This window comes from Ruditapes philippinarum, unplaced genomic scaffold, assembly GCF_026571515.1.
Source record: "Ruditapes philippinarum isolate M1 unplaced genomic scaffold, ASM2657151v2 ctg86_1_1_1_1, whole genome shotgun sequence".
NCBI classification, from domain to species: Eukaryota; Metazoa; Mollusca; class Bivalvia; order Venerida; family Veneridae; genus Ruditapes; species Ruditapes philippinarum.
In genome coordinates, this window is record NW_026864957.1 from 303,595 (window position 1) to 330,076 (window position 26,482).

The 26,482-nt window shown below is 31.6% G+C and overlaps 1 protein-coding gene across 1 annotated transcript; it reads right to left on the bottom strand.

Moving 5' to 3' along the window:
- Positions 1-459: 459 nt before the first annotated feature.
- On the bottom strand, positions 460-25,970 carry LOC132727400 (cilia- and flagella-associated protein 61-like). Its single transcript, XM_060712869.1, is given in 28 exon segments — positions 460-744; positions 1,565-1,624; positions 1,842-1,932; positions 2,413-2,516; positions 3,416-3,520; positions 4,066-4,142; positions 4,783-4,906; positions 5,587-5,756; positions 6,359-6,407; positions 6,963-7,131; positions 7,641-8,171; positions 8,700-8,776; positions 9,377-9,556; positions 10,287-10,355; positions 14,239-14,376; positions 14,831-14,908; positions 16,775-16,901; positions 17,170-17,240; positions 17,566-17,674; positions 18,063-18,196; positions 18,629-18,762; positions 19,185-19,376; positions 20,151-20,313; positions 20,996-21,128; positions 21,586-21,709; positions 22,337-22,632; positions 23,010-23,163; positions 25,853-25,970. Coding segments are annotated over 27 exon segments (3,792 nt in total). The 5' UTR covers positions 23,156-23,163; positions 25,853-25,970; the 3' UTR covers positions 460-603.
- Between the last annotated feature and the right edge of the window lie 512 nt (positions 25,971-26,482).

Consider the following 26,482-nt stretch of genomic DNA (forward strand, 5'->3'; position numbering starts at 1 on the left):
GTTTTATCACAATATTCCCAAAACAGTTTCCAGATGGACAAAAAATGTAAAAAAACTAAACCGACCCTCTGAAACAGAAATCCAGGATTAATAAGCCCAAACATATTTTTAAATTTAACCATAATTATAAAAAAACAGTATCACATTCTCAGCAGAAAAATCGCATTTTTCCAAAATTTATTTTATTTTTTATAGGCAAAAAATTTAAAAATAGTAGAATTTGCATAAAACCCGAATAACAATACAACAATAAAATTTTACCCCCCCCCCAAACTTTTTTTTCATTTTTCTGTAAAAACAAACAAATAAAAGGGTCTTTTATTTTCCTTTTTATTGGTTTACCATTAAATTAAGAACACTTTTCAGTAAGTTGGAGGGCCAAATTACAAATATCCATATTGCTTTTATGTTAAGGGAAATTTAAATCAGAGTCTCATTACCCCAATGTTGAATTTAATTTTAGGACACAAAGGGCAGATATATTTGTACACTCTAATTCTTGTCAATGATGATAACTTCAAGGCTCTAGCACACATAAAGTATAATTTACTCTCATGTTTTCATCAATGTCTAGCACACAAAGGACTCGTCGATGTTTATAATTTAGACCATGCCAGGCTTGGCATACATAGGTAAATGATAATAGTTGTAAGATAGGAAGTTCAATAGTCTAGCCTCCACTGCACCTTTAGCTCCAGTCGTCTTGAACAACTCTTTAAGTTCATCCCTTTGACCATCAGATAACTGTAACGGCAAAAAAACAAAATATGAATGACAAGAAAATACATTGCGTAAGTTTGATATATAAATTGTTCATTTCTTGCTACTGAATATAATCTGTAGAAAGTGAAATAGAATTTAAAGTGTAAAATGAAATAAGCATTATCTTGAGTTGGTATGCGTGGCCAAGCTAGATCCGCCTTTTGAAAGTCACAAAACATTTTATCTTTTTTAAACGGAGGGCGACTACGTTCAATACACCAAATGCCTGCCACTTTATTTCAAAAGTGTTTGTACCCCTATGTAAGCTGGAAAACCCCAAAAATATTTTCAATGCCAAATGTGGGTTTTTCCAAGCTTAGATCCCCTGGTACAAACAAACTTATCGTTAAAGCTTCACAGAGGACTACTTTTCACAATAGATTACTTGACATGTTGCGCTTATTTTCGAAGCTGTAAAAAGTTTGTTTGTATCCCCAGATTAGCTGGGAAAAACTCAAAATATTCACAATTAAGAAGTAAGTCTATTTGATGTGCCGCATACATGTATTCTTGTAATCGGTGAAGTAATTCATTTATAATGTTCTGAATGTTGTCTAAGCTTTAAATTGATGGACTTTATGGCTTTGTAATAACTTTTATATTAAGCATGTAATGATCGGTGCAAGTTGGAAGAACATGCATTCAAAATCTTGAATTAAGTGATTTTTTTGTTCATAGTTTTAGATAGAAAAAGAAACCTGAAAATACTGAATTCAGGAATAATTTGGAAAATTTCACCCACTGTGCATGTACTGTTTGTTAAATAGTTAAGTACTTTCAAAATAAAGAAAACAAAACTTACTGGCAATTCTGGGTCAACAAGATTTCTGACTTTTTCTTCTAATGATTCTGCTCCCTCATTCTGTATAATAAAAATAAAAAAACATGCAATATAATTTACATCTATAAAATGAATAATCTTGGGCCACAAATAACTATAGTACACTTGTGCATATAAAATAATCATTTTCACTTGGATTTAATTAAGGGATCTTTCAAATTTTTTTCCCAAACTAATGAAATCAGAAAACAGCAACAACATGTTTAAACAGAGCAGTGGGATATGATAAATATCTTACAGGTCTTGTGATCAGCAGTTCCCTAACTTCTTCTCTGAAATCAGCAAATCTATCATGGTACAATGCCAAAGCCCATGTCTCTGAGAAATACCTGTAAAATAAATTACATTATTTAGTATGAATAACTATTGTGTTTACATTTGCTTACAGTATGACCCTAAAATTCATTGCTGCCTTAAAGCAAGAACTGTTCATTAGTAATTACAGGGGTATTAATATCAAAATACTAAGCAACTATGCAACTAATGGATAAAGCTTGGTCAGGCTGCTCAGAAATACAAACAGAATGACGAATGCTTTCCCGTGTGGTTCCAGAATTGAAAAGGTTGAGCTTTCAATCAATACTATCAATGGCGAATGAATTTAAGTTAAAAAGGGGTAGTACTCCAAAAATATAGCTTTCAGACATCTGGGGAGTGAACAGAAAGGTGGGGTAATCCCTGTAAACCTATCAAATATCCCAACATACAATATCCATATATGAAAATATTACATATCCATCATACAATATCCACATACGAAAATATTACATTTCTCCAATTACAGAAATATATTGCTATCAGGGTCTTACTTGTAGAAATCCTGTACGAGTCCTTCATTAAACCTGGACACTAGGTTGTTCATACATCTCTCATGTAAACCATACAGTGTCATCAGATTACTGCTAGGTAATGTCTGTAATTCAAAATACATACAATTTAAGTACATTACATACAAGAGCTGTCACTAGGACAATATGCTCGAATATTCTATGTGCTTGATAGTAAAACAAGAGCTTGGATAATGTAGAATTTTTTAAGTTCAAAAAGTGCCATTATTCTATTAAAATAGTAACCTCCTATTATACACTCAAATAAGTGTGTGAAGTTTCAACCCATTAATTTCTCTACTTTTGGAGGTATCAACTTGCAGGCAAGAACTTAACCAAAGTATGATGCCGACACCAGGGTGAGTACAACAGCTTTCCCTATTCTTCGAATAATGGAGCTAAAAATAAATCAAAGTTTGCAAACATACTCTGTAAGGATATGGGCAGAATATTGTGATTTTTGCTTCTGCTTAATGCACCATGTACATACACATTTTTTTTAATGGGTATGTTTAATGTTGCACCAGCACAGTAGAGGTCATATGGTGACTTTCCAGCTTTATTGGTAGAGGAAAACCTCAGGTACCCCTCTGTTTCAGCGCAAACAGGTACCTAAATAGAACAACTGATGCTCTGCATGCTGGCTGGTTAGCTTTCTCACATGAAGAATACGAAGACACTGAGATGTGACTTGAACCTACAGTGGTGAGAGACAGGTGGTTTGAAGTCAACAACCTTACCCACTCTGATACACTTAAAGTGCTGGAACCAAAGGTGTTAAGCCTTTGCCACCAGTATAGAGCCAGGTCAGCCTGCACATCCGTGTAGTCTGACCAGGCTCAATATTGTTGGCTGACAAACTTTAAATATTCACATTGATATCCATAAAATTGATAATGGACAGTCCCAAAATTGGAAGTGGGACAAGTCCATTTAAAATATTCAGCATGTTCAGGGTTTAGTTATTAAATAGCAGTAGACTTACCTTTTTCGCAAGACATGTGATTGTTTCCACATTATTGTACTGGTTGATATGAAGTCTAAAATATTCAGTTTCACCGCCAGCACTTCCAGTAACCAATTCTTTCCCCTGTAATTACAACGGTGTCTCACTCAAATATTGCAAATTAAAATATATTAATTATCGGGAATATATTACATAGGTGTGCTGTTGCATCTCTTGAGTTGATTATGTAAACTTTCCACAAATTATTTTATGTTAGTACTTATAATAAGTGTAAATGTACATGTAAACTTTTCGTTAATTATTTTCTGTTGATACTAACTACTTTAAGTGTCAAAAAATTCTTGACAAAATTACAATAATTATTTATATTCATGAATACATTTCACACTTGAGTTGTTATACATGTATGTTACATTTTGAATTAAATAATTACATATTTGAAACATTTTGTATTATCAAAGGAGGATGAATATTAAAGTCAATACACATTCATGACTCTTAATTTGAGCAACATATAATATACACTGTACTATACAGACAAAACTTTTTGGATGGAGATTTGTCATCCCTTAAATATTACTTCATTTTCATTAGAAAACTTATTAAAGCTGTTTATAGCAAAAAAGTTGAAATGGAATATCACTTATCAATATTAAAAGAAATCTTACGTAATCAGATTGACCCATTTGTTCCGTCAGTGGCTTATCAAGCCCTGGCTTCTTAACATGTAGATAATTGAAATTTCCTGAAAATGTTGAAACATGTCATTAAGTCTATACGAAAAATGATGTACCATTTTATACAGCATATATTGTATATCCAAATAAAACTTAGTTATATTAGAATTTCTATAAAAAAAGTTGTGTTTCTCTTCCCTATTTTTATGTCATTAAGTCTATACGAAAAATGATGTACCATTTTATACAGCATATATTGTATATCCAAATAAAACTTAGTTATATTAGAATTTCTATAAAAAAAGTTGTGTTTCTCTTCCCTATTTTCTCTGACAGAAAATTTATTGACACTTTATGAGTGTCGGTTACAAATTGACCATAAAACAAGGGCAACACGGGCATTTATCCTCTCAGTTCTACTTTCCTATCCCACCAATTTACTATAGAACAAAGCCAAACAGAACATCCATGCAGTATAAACAGACAGTTGTCTTTTTAATTGACATATTTTGATTCCATTGTATTTTCATTGAATTTTCATGCTTGTTGTATTGTGTTGCATTTTGGGTCAAAGGCCTATGTTAATAAACTTTTATTATCATTATCAATGTCCCTCATATGAAAGATGGATAGTCCAATATTCAAAGCAGGACAAGCCCGGGCATCATTCAAATTTCGCATGATTAGTTTTATATGATATTACAGTACCTGGAAGAAAAGCTCCCTGTATTTTAGGGTTCCTGTAGATGGGTATAAGGTTTAGCTCCTCCTCTTGTGGAGATCCTTGCTGTTCTAATGTAGGATCAAATAAACGTAACATCTCTGTTGCCAACTACAAATAAAGCAATGTCATACAAATAACCTATGATCCCTGATTCTGTTATATTGTTATATAACTATATAAAATAAGTTTTAACCTTCAAATTAAAGAAACCTTCAAAGTTTATGGCACATTAAGTTTGAGACAAAAAATAATGCCATGGATCTTTTATAAGATGAACATCTAAATCAATTCTTAATTGCTAAATTAACATTGATTTCTCATTCAAAAAGCAAAGTGTAAAACCTGTATAGCCGCCGATTTTGTTCCAATTAAATTACTATTTCTAGTTAGAGCACATTAGATATCCCATTTAAAACTACAATTTTCAAAGCATATATCTGAATAACCCTTATTTCTATTATATTTCATAATCATTGGATTGTTTTTGCAGACATTTATAAATTTATAAAAAAAAACAAAAAAAAAAAACTTTCCATACGACTATTCCCAGTGCTTGACAGTAAGAAAAAGGGCATAACTCAGACCATGCTCATTATGTTTGATCATCACAGAGAACAGTCCATTCACTTCAGTAGTTTTGGAGATACCAACTTGCAGGTATAAACTTAACCAAAGCGTGATTCTGACACTGTGGTGAGTACAATAGCTATCCTTTTGAATAGTCGAGCTAAAAAAGCATCAACAAAATAGTTTTTTTTTTAAATAGGAAACTCTATTCTATTGCTTACATGTATTCCAACTTCTTTTGAGTTGAAACAAGCATGTGACCATTTGTCTGCCTGATATTTCCTCTGGAATTTAGTGAGTGGTCCAGCACCTCTGATTGATACATCATTTGTGTGGAAATAGGCATCAATCACTAGTTTACCATCATACACCAGGCATGCATCATTTATAGCTGAATATATACATAAATAGTATGTGTTGTATTATAAATATTAAAACCCAAATGAATGAGTCATTGAAAATACATATTTATATGTATCATAGAGCCAAAAAAAAAGAGAATTGTTTTTATTATACAGTATATCATGTTTTTTTTTCAATTTTAATATTTTAAATCCAGTACAACTAATTCAATATGGTCATATTTGTAAAATAGCTAAATAAGTGATAGAAGTTTATACATCTTATTCAAGCTGCTTTATGAAACAATTAGGGTCAACTGTGAAAAATTGGTAGTTACCCAATGAGGACTGGCAGCTGTTGAAAAAAAAAAGAGCAGCCTTGCCTATTGGCTCAACTTTTTCAAGATTAAAGAACAATATAATATTATGATGACAAGTTTTAACTGAAGTCAATAGTTTTTCCCCTCTTTTTTACAGCACACACCATATTGAATATCCGAGGGTCATTATGATCATGATTCTTCACCTATTGTGCGGTCTTATGATTGAAGGATAGGCAAATTAATAAAGAGCAAAATGATATGCCCATTTGACCAACATAACATAGCAATATATCCATTTTCTCTCCAAAAGGACTTTAAGAAATACATACCTTTGAATGCCTCAAAGTTGACACTCTTCTTGTAGTAGGAGAAAAATGCCTATAAATTAGAATTAAACACATTAACTTTAAAACACAAACATCACATTTTAAGCAACTTTGCGAACATGTATTCTATTCACTTCTTAACATAATTTCTTAAATATATTACTTAGTAACTTTGTATGATAATGAGAATTGTGTCCTAACAACTGGAAGAATTCACTCTTCAAATATTTTTTTTCCATTGTAAACATGGTAAAATATTAAATAAAAAATGACTTTATAATTTCATCTTCAAGACATATATGAAATAACTCATGCAAAATTCACATACATAATCTTGTTTGGGGATGAATATTGAAGTCCATAAAAGAACAAAATTATATTTGAACAACACATTTAATATGTAAAACTCAGCTTAATTAAGTAATAAGACAAAAAAATTAGTAAGTGAAAATTTGACTCGATAAAATCAAGTCACAAAACACAAAATAAATTTTAAAAAATCACAGACTTAAATTTGAGTCATGACAAGCAATGATTGTTTAACATCTCTCAGGACCCTAAGTAAATTTTATGCTCAAGAAATATCTAAAAAAACAGATATACAAACCCCACAATCCAATGTAAGTGGTTCATCATTAGAAGTAAAGCTGGCAGATTTAATCTCCGCACAGCCTCGCCTTTATTCCACTGAAAAGAACTATCCCAAATAAAACTGTACCCACCTCCGGGGCATGCCTTAAACATGGGTTTCCTCTACTATACGATCATTAAAAACATGTTGTTAAAATTAAAAGGAGATTGTTTTTTAATTTCCTTTTATTTGTGTTAATTTTACATAGGAGACCAAAAAAGTTTAGAACAAACCCAGGAAATTATAATTAAAGAAATTCAACAAAAAAAAAAGTTTTAGCTATATAGTATTACATTTTGAACAATGAATAACCCATTCTTTAAGGTATTTTGTAGTAATTTTTTAATTAATAATTCCCAGTTTTAAATCAGTTTGGGTAGTCACCCTTTGTCAGGGGTTTGGAAAACTGAAATAAAATTTCACTACAATTTTGTTTTTAAAGTTGATTTAAGGGGAACTTTTTTTGGTGTCATTAAAAACAAAATCAAACAATTAAAGTAATTATAACCCTAAAATAATTTTTTTTTACAAAATATTATTAAAAATATTATATCTTAAAAATGAACACCAAAAAGGAAATATGATTTTCTTTTAAATTTTTTAAAGTTTTTCGGCATAAAATATGGCTAACCCCCTTTTTGCATAGGTTTGAGTCTGCAATTAAATTTTTTTTCTTAATGAGTGAAAATTGACAGGAAATTTGTCAAAGAAAGAAATAACATAAAACATGGCCCTAACTTACTCTGATTTTTGGCGAGTCTATTCTCAATCCAGTACAGACACACAGCTGCATCATATGTATCATTTACTAAGAAAAGATTCTTTGGTTTAACTCCCATGTTTCTGCGATCAGGACTGTTTGGTAAGTTAGCGTTTGTAACACCACTTTGAACATCGGCACCTGTAGGCATCGGCACCTGGTATTGCTCTCCGGTACACAAAATCAGATGATGATACGGAACCGATGTGTTCCCGCTCACTCTCACAAACTTCTTTTTTCGATCGATGGACGTCATTGTTCCATAAACAACATTGACAGAGGCCTGAAGTGCTATCTTGGCATATTCCTCATGAGTATAACAATGACTGGTTGACAACATTAAATCTCGCTGTTCGTCTTTTGGCATATCACCAGGCAAACCATGTGGTGATACAATTGTCAAATTGTTAAAATGTAAATGTGGGCTACAATTAAAAAACATTTAATTTGTTTATCAAAATATCATTCTTACAGGCTTCACAATATTCCCCTATCAACAGATAGAGCAATCAAGTGCATTATTACACAATATATGCATAGCATAAAAAACGAATGCATACACACCATATGAGGTCAATAAACTAAATGACATCAGGAAAATTACTTCTATGCTTAATGTAGTTCAACATATTTAAATAAATTCTCTTTTTTATTTGCATGTTTGAATGGAAATAATATAGATATAATAATATATGGAGATAATAATTTTTCCTGCATTGTAGTATAGCAATGCACGATTTATTGCTCAAATGATTTGTAGTTAATCACTCAGGCCTATCTGTCATTGTGAACATATTCCTACACATGTGAACTCAAACAAAAAATGTTAAATAAATCTTGGGTTGCAAAGATCCATTTTAGGTAAAATGCAAGTCTGTTTTGCAAAGCATTAGTTTTAAAGATTTGAAAATTGTTGTATCAGTAAAACTGCAATGTTAATACATGTAAATTACCAGTATGCAAGCGCTTCAAGAAATCCTATTCCTACATCTGATGCACCTACCACAACTATCCGAGCATTTATTGTTACCTGTATAAAATGATGTCAATGATTAAATGAAGCATACTGTTTTTCAAATAATCAATATTTCTTGAAATGATTATTTTAAATGAAATTGAGTAATTACAAAAATCAAGTTCTAAAACAAGATTTTTTTTTTGTTCATCATGAGGTTATTTAAAAAAATATTAAAATGATGACTAAGTCTAATCGTCAACATGATTTACTCATAGAATATCATATTTAATATCAAAATGTCATACTATCATTATTGAGGCTTTATGGGCCTTTAAGGTAGAAAAATAAAATTGCATCAGCATATCATAAGCACTGGCATTAAATTGAAGAGATGTTCACAAGTTGGTGAATACAGACCAGTAGTACTTCGTATTTTCAAGTTCACCAGAATAACTAACCAAGTGCTAGATGTTGTATGATGAAACATGGTCATGTCCCAAGTAAAGCTTGAATCAATCCCTGTGTGGAGAGGCAGACACTGCAACCACTTAGCCACAGCTTCACTTAAAATCTAAACTTTCACTTTAAATTTCTATGTCTTAACACATCTACTGTTTTTTCTTGATAAAAGAAATTTAAGCAAAAACAAAATTACAATACAGTAGACTTTACCTTAGGTTCGAGAGTAAGTTTTCTGTTGATATGGTAGAGAGCATATGGCTCTCTTTCTGCAAGGACTCTATCTGATGGAGCATTGATACCTAGGTTCTCTGTGGGATAAATGATCTGTCTTCTATGTCTAACAGGAACCATTTCTTTCAGGCAGCTAATCAAAGAGTAGTTCTTAACAACCTGTATCAAACAATAATTATGAAAATGTATTTGGGCCGCGTCACGACAAAACCAACATAATGGGTTTGCGACCAGCATGGATCCAGACCAGCCTGCGCATCCGCGCAGTCTGATCAGGATCCATGCTGTTCACTATCAGTTTCTGTACATGTTATAGTGTTTGTAAGTGAACAGCATGGATCCTGATCAGACTGCGCGGATGCGCAGGCTGGTCTGGATCCATGCTGGTCGCAAACGCACTATGTTGGTTTTGTCATGACGCGGCTCATTTATGTGTCTTAACATTTTCTATGTCAGTACACTAGTCTATAAAGATAATGATCAAAATAATTTCATTTCATATTTTCTTTAACCATGTTTCAGCAATTGATCTGTTTTAAATACATTTTTATGCAAGAAATAGACAACATTACTTTTTATCTGTGAAGGTTATATTGCAAGTTTTTCTGCTTCAATGGTGGAAGAAAACCTCAAGTGCCCCTCTGATTATTATTTTAGACTTAAAACATCAGGCACCTGAGTACAACAAATAACCTTCTGTAAGTCTAAGACCACCTTGATGTCTAACATATTAGAAATCAAAATTCATGATGAGATTTTTACACATGGCAGTGAAGGGCAAGTTAATTGAAGTCAGCCAACTTCGCCCCTCAGCTATGGAGGCCTAATAGATTGTATAGTAAGATAACATGTGAGAAAACAAAAGATTTTAAGATAACTAAAAACAAACCTGTTTTTCTGTGTATGATGGGAACAAGGGATAATATAAACATGTCTTATGTCCAATACGTAGAACTTCCTAAAATCAAGAAAATGAAAACGATAATAAAATATTCATTTGGCAACTGTTTGATGATTATTATATTCAAAATATGATTAAGTGAAAGTATAATGATCAACAGAATTTTAACATGTGTAAGCAAAATTTCAGTGTATTTGCTATGAATATACAGGTATTGTAATTAATAAATCAAGTGATGAGGATTTTTTGGTTTACTGACATTACACTGTATAATATTTAAACTTTCCAATAATTCAAAATAACCATTTTGCAAACAACAGAAGATACAACTGTTATGCTTGTCTAAGTACATCTTGTATCATAGTTTGGGGTCCTTTATGTTGAAGATGAGTCATAGTTAAATCGTATACACATACAAACACAGTGGCTTAACTGGAGTGCAGGTATAAGTTACCCGCACTGCAGAGCATGTTAATTGATTGGGTCCTTTTTTCTGGGGTTTACTTAATGTGAAGGGGATAGCGATAAAAATTTCATATTCTGATGCACATTCATTGATTACTTTTTTCTGGGGTTTCATATTGCTACAACAGGGAACATGTTTTTACGTTTGCCTATGATACAAAAGAGAAAGAGCATCAAAACACTTGGCATGCAATTTGATTTATACTCAGGAGATACGCCTCCTCGTACAAATCAGAAAGCCTTGTGTTTCGATGCTCTTTTTATTACTAAAAGGCCAGAATCTAACAAGAACTGTCGGAGGACAGTATTGGCTCAACTATTCAAAAATTGTCACAAGGGTGTTTTATTGAGAATAATAATGCTATTTACCTATGAATACATAAAATTGACCGAAAAGGTACAAAGGCTTGTTATTAAAGGAATAGGAATGGATGGATTGATGTCTGTCTAATATAAATATTCATCATTTAAAAAGAGGTACCATGACAATTCTTCTGTTGACATCAACCCTATAAGTGAGAAATTCGTGTTTTAAGACACTATTTTTTACTTGAGAAATATGTACATGGGCGCCGCCATTTTGGCGTTCTGTCACTCTCGCGAGACAGACGAGACCGAGATTGTGACGTGTTACACCCACTTCCGGTATAGGTGTACACGCTGGTACAACTGAAATATATCTTGATGAAGAACTTATTTATCTTATTGCGTACATTATATATTATTTATGAAAACATCATATGGAACTGAATTGCTTGAATTAATTAATTGAAGACGCCGCGACATTAATTACCATTTGTCCGATTTTCAAGCTTGCTGATGATCCCACCACATGATTTAAGCAATGATTGCTTAATTTTCAAAGATAAACCATCAATTTAATTTGGGTACTATGAGAAACTCCTTCAAATTGACGATATATCCTTTTATAATGTACTTAATTTTCACTAGACAAGCTGTCCGAATAGGGCACATCGCCGGTCATGTTTCTTTTTTTCAGCGTAAAATATCAACTAAATCCAATATGCAGAGGTCTGCTGAGGACGCGATTTTCCGCCATTGATGCTAAAAATGAGAATGGCGCAGGAAAACTGGCAGCCAGACTAGTATCGTATGAAAACAAAACTGTCTGTTAGGTTATTTAGGAACCCAGTCATAACTGGTACCAACAGCAACAGGTTGCCCATTCCCCTGTAATTACGCATATTCTCGGGTTTATCCAATTCCCTATAGCTTTTTTCCAGGTTATCTACTTACCCAATCCCTTTCCCACACAGATACGCATTTCTACTTCCGTAAATTTAATCCAATAAAACAAAAATAAATCATAAATCTACTTAATATTTAAAATGATTATTGGTAACTGAAAAAAAAAGTGTTGCTATTTTATGAAATGCTGTTATTTACAGTATAATTTGACAGGTGTGGAACTTAATTTCCCCTTAGGTCATTAATTTATTTCACTGATGAAGCGTAAAAACATAGATGTCTATTTCGTCATTAGAATATTTGACAAGGGTGATTAACCAATCAGGGCAACATTGTGCATGATCAAAAGGTCTGTCGGCACAGAAGCATACAAGGAGCAATAAAAATCGTCATTACACAGTGTGACAGAAACATTTGGTGCAAATTAGGAACAATTAAAATGGATAATGCACAGTATGAGACATAAGTAGTAAGAACCAGCAATTGTGTGAATAAATTATGCAAATTAGATGTTTGAGCAGCCAATAAAAATGTTTTTCCTGCAGTTAATATTAGGTTACGATTACGATGTAAATAAATACCACGCAGCATCATACGTTGATGAATTATCGCCGTTCAATAACTAACAGCCAATTATTCGTAGGTGCGTCTGTTTATTTAATTGCATTATTTGATTGTGAAACTTTGTTAAATAATATCATGTGTATTTACTAAATCTGTGAAATATTGATTAATTACATTAAGATGAGACTTTAATGAACAAAGCATTGTTTAGAGTAACGGGCATCACTGGCCTGAAGTGGTGCAACCGGTAGACGTTAATTTTTTATTTGTTTCTTTATTTTTTATTATGTTTTTTTTTTTGATATTGTTACGTATTTTGAACCAAAAAAATCTCCTCAACACCTTCTGTGAAAATTAAATTGTCTGGTCAATACTTTTATTATATTAATATTTCGCTACGATTCTACTAGATTTATCATAAATCTAAAGATGTGGGGAAATGACATCACGCGCACCTGTTTTTATACGGCCAATACACAAACATGGCCGCGCCTACTGATTTGTACAAATCGGTGATTTAGCGATTTAAATTTTGTTATCATTCGTTTAATATTATTATTTGGCGGCAGAAAATTTGCAGATTTATTATTTATAGTATTCTTTTTCTGAAATCAAGTTTTTATTCTAACCTTGTCTTTCCCTTTAAGATGTTTTATCAAGTAAATCACTGCTTTATTATTATGAATGCATAAAAATGTCCCAAAAAAGGCATAAACTCATCAGTAGTTATGGAGATAACAGCTTACAAGCAAAACTTTACCATGAATTTCTAAGTTGAAAAAGGGGAGAAAAATCAGCCTAAATGCAAGATAGAATTATGGATCTTGGTCAATGACCTACAATTATGATTCTAAATGCATAAGGAAAGTTTTAAATAAATATCTTTAATAGTTATTGAGATATGTAAAACTTGCATGTAAACATTAACCAAGAGACTAAGTAGAAAAGGGGAGATGAATCAGCCTAAATGCGAGTAGAGTTATGGAACTTGGTCAGTGACATACAATTATGACTCTCCAATTATGACCCTAAGTACATGTGTAAAGTTTCAAGTAAATATCTTTGAAGACCTTTAACCTTTAACCAAAATTTCTAAGTTTCAAAGGGGCAAATAATTCTGCAAATATTGCAGGCAGAGTTATGCAATTTTGCAAACTGATGTACATTGTTACTATAAAAAAGTATTGTAAATTTCAATTGAATATCTCAAGCAATAATTGAGATATTTGACTTTACAAAAAAACTTTAACCAAAATTTCTAAGTTAAAAAGGGGCATAATTCTGTAAATATTGTAGGCAGAGTTATCCAACTTGTCAATCTGATGTACATTGTTACTATAAATAAGTATTGTAAGTTTCAATTGAATATCTCAAGCAATAATTGAGATATTTGACTTTACAAAAAACTTTAACCAAAATTTCTAAGTTAAAAAGGGGCATAATTCTGTCAATATTGTAGGCAGAGTTATCCAACTTGTCAATCTGATGTACATTGTTACTATAAATAAGTATTGTAAGTTTCAATTGAATATCTCAAGCAATAATTGAGATATTTGAATTTACAAAAAACTTTAACCAACGCAGACGCCGACGCGGGCGCTGACGCCGACACCGACGCCGGGGCGACTACAATAGCTCTCATATTCTTCTAATAGTCGAGCTAACAATAAAGCATAATAGATAGAGGATTGCTAGACCTTACCTTCAGGAAATGTTTAGAGAGGTGTGAAAATATTGGGTTTATAGCAAAGTGATGAACTCTGGCATGCTCTGATCTCTTATGATGGTTGTAGTAGATAAAATCCTCAATATTGTAGTGGGACCGTATATATTCTATGTCCTGAAATATAAAATTATCCTATGCTGCAAACATGGTCTGATACCTCATTTAACTACATTTAAAGGGGCTCAACTGAGAATAATGTTGACATGTCAGGTCTCAAAATAATTTTCCAAAATTAAAGTTCCATTTTATGTAGGTCTAGTTGTGTGCAAAATTTCATATTGTTCGCTCACACCGTTTACCCAGAATAATAATTCTAACTGTGAAAAATGACCTAAATTTTAGGTCAAATCATAGTTAGGAATTAAACAAGGATTTCTAATATAAATTAAACGCATGATATAATCTGCTAATAAATGTCAATGCAAAAATTCATGCATGCCCATTATTTAAACCTTAAAATGATAGGATAGTGATTCAAAGTTAGTGATGTTCATCACTTGTCCAAAGATGCCCATTTAATGATAATCTATCAGCAAATAAGAGATACAAAAACTACATCAAAATTTACCTCTTCTATTCTGATGATAGCTACACCAACCACCTGTGATTGACTGGTTGCAACAAAAGCTTGAATCTCTGTGCCATCCTGTAAAATAATATGAGACACAGTCTAATTGGAGTGTCCTCAATTATAGTTGGGACCCTGTATTATTGACATGCTTAATGTTTCCTCTATATCTGCTTTGACCTAAATAATATTTTATATTTTGTGTGAAGCAGACAAATTTATTGTAAACATTGCATTTTTTTTTTTGAATTAGGTCAAAGAATTTTAACCTCAACATATGCATGACCATACATTACAAAATGTAATGAGAATTAATCGACAATAGAGTTGCGTTAATAATACAGAGTTCTGGTATATTAAGGTAGTGCACCCCTAATGCACTGTCTCCACTTTGAAAAGTATTCAAATAGGCTAAAATCACTGTAAAGTGTATTGAAACTGAGGGGGTGTGGGTTCAAACCCCAGAAGGGGCAATTTTTTTTCTTTCTTTTTTTTTCTTTTTAACAGTTTTTATTATTCTCTCAGACCTCCTATGGAAGAAAAAAGTGTTTTATTTTAATATATAATTATTGTAGGTATTTATTTACTAAATAATGCCAAATTTAATATGAAATATGATACCAGATATTTTCAAAGTTTAATAAAATAAAAACTAAACGGTAAAAGTATTTTATAGTTTGCAAGACCAACCAATATACATTAAAGAAAATTTAGACAAACTTTGAAAATAGCCCCTCATTTTGGAAAATTTTAGGGATATTTTAAATAAGGCTTTTTACATAGATAAATGGTCAAATTAGTGTTAAAAGTGGGTGGGGTAGGGTTACATTTTTATACATATTAAAAACATTTCGTTTAAAAACAATCATTTTGCTTGTTTAATTTGTTACCTAAATGTCATTATTTATTTCTTAACAATGAGCAAAAGGAAAACATTTTTCATAATGATGATATTATAGATTATTTAGAGTTTCCTCATTTCTGAAAAAATCCCTTCTAGTTTCAGTTCATAAAAATGTCCATAACTCATAAACCACACGGTAAATTTTGTTTAAATTTTGCATACAGGTGACATTTAAAGCATATAACTGTCCTATGTTGTCAAATTTACAATTCCTTATAGTGCCCATTAGGGGTGTACTACCTTAATGACAATAAAACAAGAGCATAGATAAAATAAGTGCACAAAGTGTAACTATTCAGTAAACATCATATGCTCAGCTAGAGTTATGGATCTTGGTATGTTATCTACAATTACCACCTAGACAACATGTGTCATGTTTGAAATGACACCATATAACTTTTCACTGATGTGGAGGTAAAAAAAGCATATAGGGTGAATAGGATAGACACACTTCTCTTTGAACTAGTCAAATTCAAATGTAATAAATAATTCAAATTATTAGATGTCACTTAAGGCAGTAAAGTAAATTTTTGGGGATATAAATCAAAAGCATCAAAGGCTAGATAAAAGTGTAAAGCGGTCTTCAGGTTTTCTAAAGGTTAAATATGTGTTTTTTTTTAGATAAATCGTTTCATATTATTGCCAAATAAAAAGAATTAAGGTGGAAATTGAAATTTGCAGGCGACAAAATACATAAACAACAAGGAAAACCCTCAATATCTCTTATCGATGGGTACGCTCTCTATTTATAAATTAGTAAAGTGGATGATTTTTCCCTGATCTTCTATTTTTGGAAATGAATGTCATAAATAGCTCTCAAGACGCAGTTTTTAAAGATTTAGGCTAACAGTGATATGATGCACTTTTCCAAGATAAAATTACTAAAATACCTAGTTTGAAAAAACACAGAATTGTTTTTTTTGAACAGAAAATAAAAGCTGAAGACTGCTTTTAATAAACCATCTTGCTAATATTTTATGATTTGATTGGTTTTCATTATAAAAAAATTTGATCTCATTTCACAATGAGATATATCTTACATCATCTCTCTTTGCTTTGTTGTACTGTGTTAAATCTTTGAGAAGATTTTCGTGCAAGTCAATGGTCTTAGTCAAGTTCTCCACACCAGTGAAATCAGTCTTGAGTGCTGGACGTACTGTAAAGTCTCTGAAATTCAAGAAAAGTATAATAAGTAAAGTAAACTCGCAAATCCTTCTGTAATACTGGTAGTTTTATGAAAGACTTCCCTGGATATATAATAATCAATGTTATCAATCAAAGTCTGGGTCAAGACTATAAAATAGAGCAAGTCAATGAGGATTGTTTACACAGAAAATAAAATCACTAAGTTTTTTGCATTGAGAATTGCCTGAGCAGTCAGGTTCATTTGAATTCATCCTGACTTTTTTTCTATGTAATCATAATCTCAACTTACTTGAGTAGACCAAATCTATGGAAAACATAAAGTTCTTGGGATAGTGTACTTGGACATCTAGGTGAAACTCTCTGAAAGAAAACAATCAAATGTGACAACAAATTCTTAACATCTTTCTGCATGTTTAGATTTCAATTCAAAGGTATATTGGTGAATGTCTAAGTGATGATATTTATCAATTATTTTATAACATTTGATAAATATATTCTTATGCTGGTCATTTTGAGTACCAAGCTATTTTTTTTTCATCCCCTTTTCTACCAAACTATTTAAAATTATCGAGATGTTTGAATGAAGTTGTGTTAAATAGTTTTACCAAGTATCTGTAAACCAAGTGTTTGTCATTCACACCAATATTTGGGAATAAAATAACAATAATAGAACAATCAAACTTACCACAAAGTTTTGTAGCAGCGGAAATTCCGGCACTAAGTGTGGCACTGTGATGATACAGAAATCTCTTTCTGGGAATTTATCAAATGCCTTAGCCAAAAAGTCAGCTGATCTGAAAAAAGGAGAAAGAAGGAAAAGATCAATCTAACTTTAAAAAAATCCCTCAAAGAAAAAAAAACACCACTAAAAAAATTTGCAAGCGGCAGTATCAAAATAACTTTCAAATGATTCAGCACCTAGTAACCTGATAAAAACAATAATTTATCACTCTCATATATTATACTACTTTAAAAGTAAACTTTTTTATGCCTGATTTAGAGACAAGCTCTCGCAACTTACATCACTTTCAATTGTGTTTACTTGAATCATCACCAGAACCTTTCAGTGCCAGTGTTATCTGAGGAATAACTGTGACCCAATTAGGGTTTGAACCCATGATTGCTGGTTTGAGAGGTATACTTAATCACTGCTCTTATTACCTAAAATATAGATTTATCTACCTCATCTCATATCTCTCATCAACACAGAATAGCTGTATGCTAAAAGCCTTTGGCTCTCCATAGTAAGTGGGAACAAATTTTTTGGAGCTTGGTGGTGTAGTTGGAGGTTTTGGTGAACCAATGCCTTGATCAAACTGAAAGCAAACAAAAGCAACATGCACTGTGATGGTTTGTCATAAAGATGTACAATTTACACTTACTCTGCATAATTTGTGCAATGGATATGTCTCATTTCAAATTTTGGCATAGTTAATTAATTTAGTACTTTAAAATCCTTGTGACCTTTAATACTGTAATTCATTGAATACTGGTATTCGCAACCAACTAATGTTCACTTTATTCAAAGGGGAAAGTAAGTTAATCATTGCAGTAATCAATATTCAGCAATGAACAATTTTACATGCTAGTCCAATTTTACATGCCAGTTAAACTAATTCCACATTTTTCATTTTTTATCGTAAAAAAACTCAGATCTTACAGTTAAGTGTGAGTAAGAAGCAACTAAAAAGCAGTATCTTTTATAACATCAAACATTGATCTACAAAAAATTACTGAAATCAGCTTACTTCTGGAGAAGATTTTCCAGAAGCTATGTCTGGCTCTCCTTCCCCTTCCTGGCTAAGAAAAGATGTTTGACTCCCTCCCATATGAGCATCACTGAGCCTGGGTTTAACCTTGACATCACTGGCATCACTGTTCACTGTTAGGTATTGATATATGATAACAAATGAGCTAAATTGGCAAAGTTTACCTTTTAAAAGTATACATACAATACATACTGAAATATAATGGACAAGTAATTTATAAAATCAATGGAAATTTTCCCATTATAATGGGCTATAATTTCAGAAAATTCAAAGAAATGAAGCTTAAGATGAAAAAGAGATCACTTTAAAACAGTTCTTGTCATTTGAATTCTTTACTGGCCTTCTAATGAAAAACATTTCCGATCTGAATTGATTATTCTAAGTCAAAACATGATCTTTGAAAATAACCCTGTCTAAAAATATGACTCTAAATATCAGGCTTAAGTTAATATTCAAATTTACCTCTAAATTTACAATAATTAATTAATGAAAAACTATAATGGTGGAGAAGATGTTCAAAAGAATGGATACTTACATCGAGAACTTCTTCCACTTGATTGCTTACTACCATTATTACCAGAGTCTTGTTTTTCTTCAGATTTCTGTGTAGACTCGGTTACTGATTCTTTCACTGAATCTGCCACCTTTGACATGTCTGTTTCTGTATTCTCTCCCTTACCCGAACTACCAGACTTGTTTGAAGTTCCGGACTGTGACCGAATCTCTTCTGAAATTCAGAATATGTTATAACGTTTAAGAATATATTCTTCAAAGTCATTCCACTGATGGAATGTCAAAATGTTGTTTTATCCAGACAAGCAGTTAAACAGGATGAAGCTAGTATGACTTCTTGCATTCAAATGCATAAATCTAATACTCAGCTATGCTGAATATAATGAAATGAGCATTTAGTGAGAGAAAGTAAACAAAATTTTTCAAGATTTCAAATAAAATAATCTGGCATAGAATAAAATAAATCAGCATCTAAAAAACATCAATTGTTGACACTATTATTGTTGCATGGACAGATCAGGCTGGTAATGAATTTATCACAGCTGAACTTGATGAGAGGTACACAATTTCATTATAGCCAATCATTAAGTGCACTTTGTGAATCATTACAGGATAACATATTCTTCATTTTCAACTTTAATAAAATAAAATTTAAATCAACTGCGAACAAAGTTTGAATTTTATATGATTAACTATAGTCTGCTTCCAAAATATGACAGTGATCCTGGAATGCTTAAATCTACATCCAGTGCTCACCATAGACTTTAAAAGCAGCCAGCAGAACACTCCTGACTCATTTTAAAACATTTTCATGTAACATGATAAGTTTGCAAAAGTAGCCAAAAGCAAATTTTGCAGTAGTCAAAGATTTTGCTGGTTGCTTGGGCTGACAAAAAAGAGCACTGAATGCACCTTAGTCTTAATAGAGACAGACACTTTAACCTCTCCTCTTCATTTACACCCAAATTCAAATGTCAAATGCCTGTACCTTGTGAAGCTACAGAAGGTGTTGGTGTCCTAGGTGGTTCAGTTTCATCCTTCTCATTGGGTTCCCTAAGACCATGGAATGGTCCTAGCTCAAAACATTTATTCAGCAGTTCATAATTCACATCATTGCTAACACTCATAAATCCATAGGCTGTTCCATCAACCTGAAATGATAATTATGTTCTTAAAATCATAAGTTATGTCATTAAAATCATAATTATATGATTAAAATCATAATTATGTCATTAAAATCATAATTATGTCATTAAAATCATAAGGACTTCTACAAAACCAGAGTACAAATTGTCAACATCCTTCTATGTTACAAAATGAATGTGATTACAATTTGCAATAAAACATGATATTATATACATTTTTTTATCATTGTGTACATATTGTTAATGGAAATAGTGAACACGGTCATATGGAATAGAAGCTTTTCTTTACATGTGTTTGAACCTCTAATATCCTTATTTTTTTTCATGGAATTGCTTTGCTTTTGATTTTAACTGTTTTTCAATAAAATACTATAACTCAGAGTCATAAGTGTCTGGTATGCAGAAACTAGAAACATGTCCAAATGACATGGATGTCCCCACATTACACTGTTTTGTAAGTCTACAAACAGACAACAAGATATCAGGCCACTAAGATGGACAAGGGTAATTTTATATCCCCCACCCCTACTTAAAGTAGCCATGGCATAAAAAGCTAAACAAAGACAATTTCTAAAATCATGGTTACAAATATGAGTAGTCATGATTGCTGAAAGAAAATGTAAATACATTGTCACAGAGAAATCTTTATTATTTTACTGGGTCATATAATAACATGAAAACATCCTACCTCAGCTACAAGACATTGCATGTTTTCATCTTGTGCTTCTATCAACTCAGCCAGAAAGTAGTCCCCATATGTCATCTTTAACATATCACTCTGGCGATTGAAAATCGGTGTCAAGTCATCGTGATCTTCAACTCTGATAAATACAGAAAATTGTGCAAATTCCAAGACTAGTATATCTCAAAATGCATATGCACATGAACGCACACACAAAAAGTCCACAGTAAAAAAAATATTAAAGAGGACAACAGACAATCAAAAATATTAACCTTCTATGGATCTGTATAATTAATGTTTACATTTTCAAATTATTGTTGAATCTTGTAAAGAACATTATCATAGAAAATGTGTACTATGCTTATGTAACAAATTTGAAAGCTTTTCTAAACATCCCTTAAGATTTTTGCAAAAAATGTCGGGGCGACTTTACAAATTAAATGAGAATCCAGAATTGTTGTGAACGTAGGCAGACATTACGTCCATTTAAAATGACAAAATGATTCATTTCATACATGTTAAACAATTATCTGTAAAAAATGAATGGTTTCAACATGTACTGCAAGATAATGTAAAAGATTGTATAAAAAACTGACCTAGCTTGTCTTACATGTACCACGGGAACATGTTCGTGTCTGTTACAGCAAAACATAGCACATGCACTGGGTGACTTATCTTCCTTTGTTGTTAATGGCTTGAAGATATCAGCAATATAAGATTCTGAAATAAAAATAAAAGAATGGAAAGTTTAAAAATTAATGACACTTGTATTTACTGCAAACAAAAAAATAAAATAATGATGTTTCATTCTTCCAAAGTTGTTTCTTTAATATATTAAACAAACCCACCCTATATATCTTTGTATTTCATCATTTTAATGAAAAATCACAAATCAAAAATAGTGGTTCATTTTTCTAATCATTTAACAATTCACATGCATTATAGTTACATTTTTATATTTAATGTTTAAAATGTTAGTAGAACAAATCTACTGTTTCTATAATTCTTTGCATCATACAAGGTTAACACAAACTGCATAAAAAAAACAATTAGGACTTGCAATTATCTTATTATTTTTATAAATTCACAAGATTATCTTACTTATGTCATGGGCCAAGTTAAGGAGTATTGTATTTGAACATACAGAGGAAATAATTTATGTTTTTCATGAAAAAAATGCAATTTAAATGACCAGTATTTGTTTTTTGTATTAAGGTGTATTTTTACCAGTGAGCAAAAACAAAACAAAAAACAAAAACAACACCCAGAAAGTGTGCCCTCAAAATGTGTAAGGCATATACTTTTACTTTCCCCTTTTTTAAAACATATTTTCTGCTTAAAACTTACCTGGATATGATCCTACAGGCACTGACAGGTACAAGAAGTGGGCCTCTGGTACAGCATTAAAGGCTGTGCGAACAATTTCTCTGGCACATCCATGAGCATACTCCTTCTTAGCAACAAAGTAATGCAAAAACAAGCTGTTGAGAGGAGTACTTTTTGTTGTATCATAATAAGTGTTAAGCCATGTTTGCCAGTCAGCCTGATCTACATCAGCCACATTTGGGTAGTCAAAAAAAGCTGCATGACCCAAGATCTCATCCTTGTCATTGCAGAGTGTGACTGCAAGAACAGCTTTCTCTCTGAAATTTAAAACATTCTGTGATTATGTCAGTGCAATTTAAAATATAGAATTGTCCATCATTGATTTCTTAAAACAACAATTTTTTTAATAATTAATTTCGAATGATTGCTTTTTATTTATTTTTCTATATTAAATGATTTGAGAACCTTGGAATGAAAAAAACTACATGCAACAAGTAAAACAGAAAAAAACACCCTATTTTCTATTTTTAAGGCATTTCTATTGAGTGATATCTATAGTAAATCAAGATTTAATGCTAAAAATATATCCCCAAGGTTGGTACTGTGAGGAAAAGTATCTTTAATTTCTTTATTTTGATCTTTACTAAATTCTTGAATCTATCTTACTGTTCAGCTAGCTTACACATTTACTTACATGATATTTACAATGTTTACTCTGCCGAAAAGGGAATGAGTTGATTCTCCCACAAGACTTAGTATTTGGGGAGCATCAATAGATTCTGTCCTTCGAGCATTCACCACTTCAGGTGGTACTCCTTCAGGCGCTATTGTTGTAGCCATTATAAATTCTGTAAAAAAAATATATATTTGTGATACTTATTAACGGCAATATTGTTTTCAATGAATATTATCAAGAGAACCAGGACAAAACATGCACTTTGTAAATGAAAACTGATGCACTGACCACATTATTGAATGACGTTTTAGTGTCAGCATTAAGAAGTCATTAAATAAACTGTTTAGTTACAATGTACAGTGGCGTAGCTTCCTTTAGGAACTGTAGGCACGTGCCTACACTTTTTCCTCAGAAATGAAAAATTAAATGATTACAAAAATGCAATACAAATTTAAGGGTAAGGGCGGTAGATGTGTAGGTCCTAATTTTAGAAAATGACCTGTCACCTTATTTGAAAATATATCGAGTTTTATTTCATAACGAAAGTGTTGCCGTGTTATAAAGTTATTCTGTGGTAAAACCTATCAGAGACACCACGGATAAAGTTGTTGACAATATAAAAGTTTTTGAGCCCTTCGACTCAAAATATTATAAATATTACAAGTATGCACGACCAGGATATGCCATATCTAGATATTGGTAGACTGCTAGCTTTATACAACTGATGAGGAAACTAAGTGATATCTTTCGAATGAAGCCTTGACATCTTGTTTTTTATATTCTCTTCCATTCTTAAGATATTCATGGTTTAATTATGTTTACGTTATTCTGTTCAAACTGCATCTCCGTCAAATTTTGAGCACAAAACACAAAGTAGAATTGAAACCTGGCAAGTTCATAAAGTCGCTTTGAAGTAAAAGTGAAACATAATCTGTGTTATTACAGAAGTTTTTTAAAATGTATTTTAATGATATATAGAAGTTATGTGTTTGAATACACATCAAATTCTGCATTAATTAGCGTAGTGGTGGAGAGTTTGCTTTTAAAGCTAGCGGTGCAATTCTTTTTTTTTTTATTTATACTTAGTTGAAACTTTATTTATTCATTAAATTGCACATAAAGAAAGTAACATTTACAAACATTTCACAACAATGTAATCCAGACAAGTAAAACAATACCTCAAGTAATTTTCAAAATAAAGATACAAAAATGTTGCGTATAAATGTAAGCTCTTTGAAAGTACAATTAAAAATAAGAGAATAATTGATTGTTGAATTATCACTATAGAGAGACTTAGGTAACTTATGGAGAAATATTAGAAGAAAGGAAGAATGTAAGGAAAAACATGATTGAAAATATCCGATTTTTTAGTTCTTAAAATAAACATGTAAATGAATATGAGCGTTCTGACATGCTAAGTTCATTCACACTGATAGTAATTCTTACAATTGTGAAATAGATTTTTGAACATTCTGAAACTACTTCGCGCGAAATAGTTCATTCAAATTACAAAATAGTTTGATAATAAAAGTTCTTCGGGATTCTTTTTCTTACATTACTATTGGTAACGTACTTATTGAATTATTGGAGGAGTGAGTTTGCTTTGTCTTTACTTTCTTTATACTTCACCTAAACAGTCATATTCTATGTTCTATATATGTTTCACCATAAACAATAAAAAGAGGCTTTCATTCATGAATTATTGGAGCATAAAATCTTATTGAGAAAATGTATCAGATGCTGTTTGTGTGAGGTTAGATATTTCATCATCAATTGGTATTTAAATACCGATTGTCCGGTGTAGCAATGTGTTATTAGGGGTGCTTTGGCGTTCGATCTTCTTGATCATTGTTTTATTATTTTCTAATTATATATTTAGACAACCTTATTTTGAATTTTTAAATTTTGATATTTGTTTCAAAATTTGCATAAATTTGTTCTTTTTAAATGTATAATTCTGAATTCGTATATCATTACCCCAAAGGTGTTTACGGAAAAAAGCTCTTTTTGCCAAAATGTTGAGTTAGTGATATATTTAGTATTGTCATCTTTATATTGATGGAAAAATGTAAGGAAAATGCAGCAAAATTATGAATACTCTTCCTTCAGAACATGCCTTAACATACGCCAGAATGCAGCTATGGCAATGTAGTATTTCAAAAATTTTCGGGGGAGCATGCCCCCGAACCCCCCTAACACAAGTGCCTACACATTGGTTTCTTTCAAGCTACGCCCCTGATGTAGTTGTCCATTTTTTTTTTTTTGTGCGGGCATTTCCTTTAGTCCTTAATTTACTATAGGTATCAAAATAATAGGTCTTGTTTTTTTATTCGTTAAACTTAACACCTTGTCTATTGGCATCCACTTCCTTCTTGAAAAATTACCACAGGCAAGATATGGCCTTACAACTCTATTTGCAAAGAACTTTTAAATTTCATATAAGAATGTCAATGTTAATTTTCAATTAATTTGACTTGTATTTGTGTTCTCCAAGATTGTTATTCAATGTATAAGCAAACAGACTTACTGAATATTGTTTGTGTTATTTAGAAATTCATACATGTCATAGCTACATGTAGGTTTCAATTATAGGTCTTCTAGTCAATAAGCTTTTCATTTAATTTTGCCCAGTACACATGTTACTGTAAACATTTATCTAAAGCTCAAATTCGTGTGACATTAAAACATTCTTATTTGGTGACTAATTAGCAGCGTTTATGTGAACAAATTTATTACAATTTGATGTTAAACAACATTAAAATGTTCCACAATTCTTTTCTTTAATTATTTGTCATTATTTCTTAATGATTATCAAATTATAATATATCAAACTTGAACAATGCAATTTTATGTCAACTTACAACAACGTTTGAACTGTTTTCTTTGCTGGTACAAACGCTTGAACTATTGCTAGTGTTCAGCCATTTTGTAAACGTTGTTGTGGTAACAGTCAAAAACCACAACCATACTGTTTATAGCAGGTGCGCGCATTCAAGGTTTTATGGGACTAAATTAATTCCCGAGTTATTCTTAAAAATTAATATTGCTGGACGAGATTTAAGCATTATGTGGACCATTTTACCACCAAATTTTTGTAGCGATTTTAGTTTAAATAACAAATGTCTTTACCATTCCATTGTCGATGCTGTGTCCTTTAGTATGGTATATCAGGTGGTTTAGATTTCTAGTGGGTGTCAGATGGATGTGGTCGACCCTCAAAAGATTAATTAAATGTTTTGGATTTTGTAGAGAATGGTAACAGTGCTGATGTTGCGCTTCTGCTCTACAGTTTGCCAGTTAAGATCTTTTAACAATTAAGATACACTGACCTTTGAACTTGTTCTTATTTGTAAACCAGATATTTTTCGGCACCATATTTTTCCCAAGGATGCCAAACCGTGGAACAGTATTCTAACTTGGGTCTTACATACGTTTCATAGGCAGTTTCTTTGACCCTTTGTTGGAAGTTCCGACCTTTCTTTTATGTATCT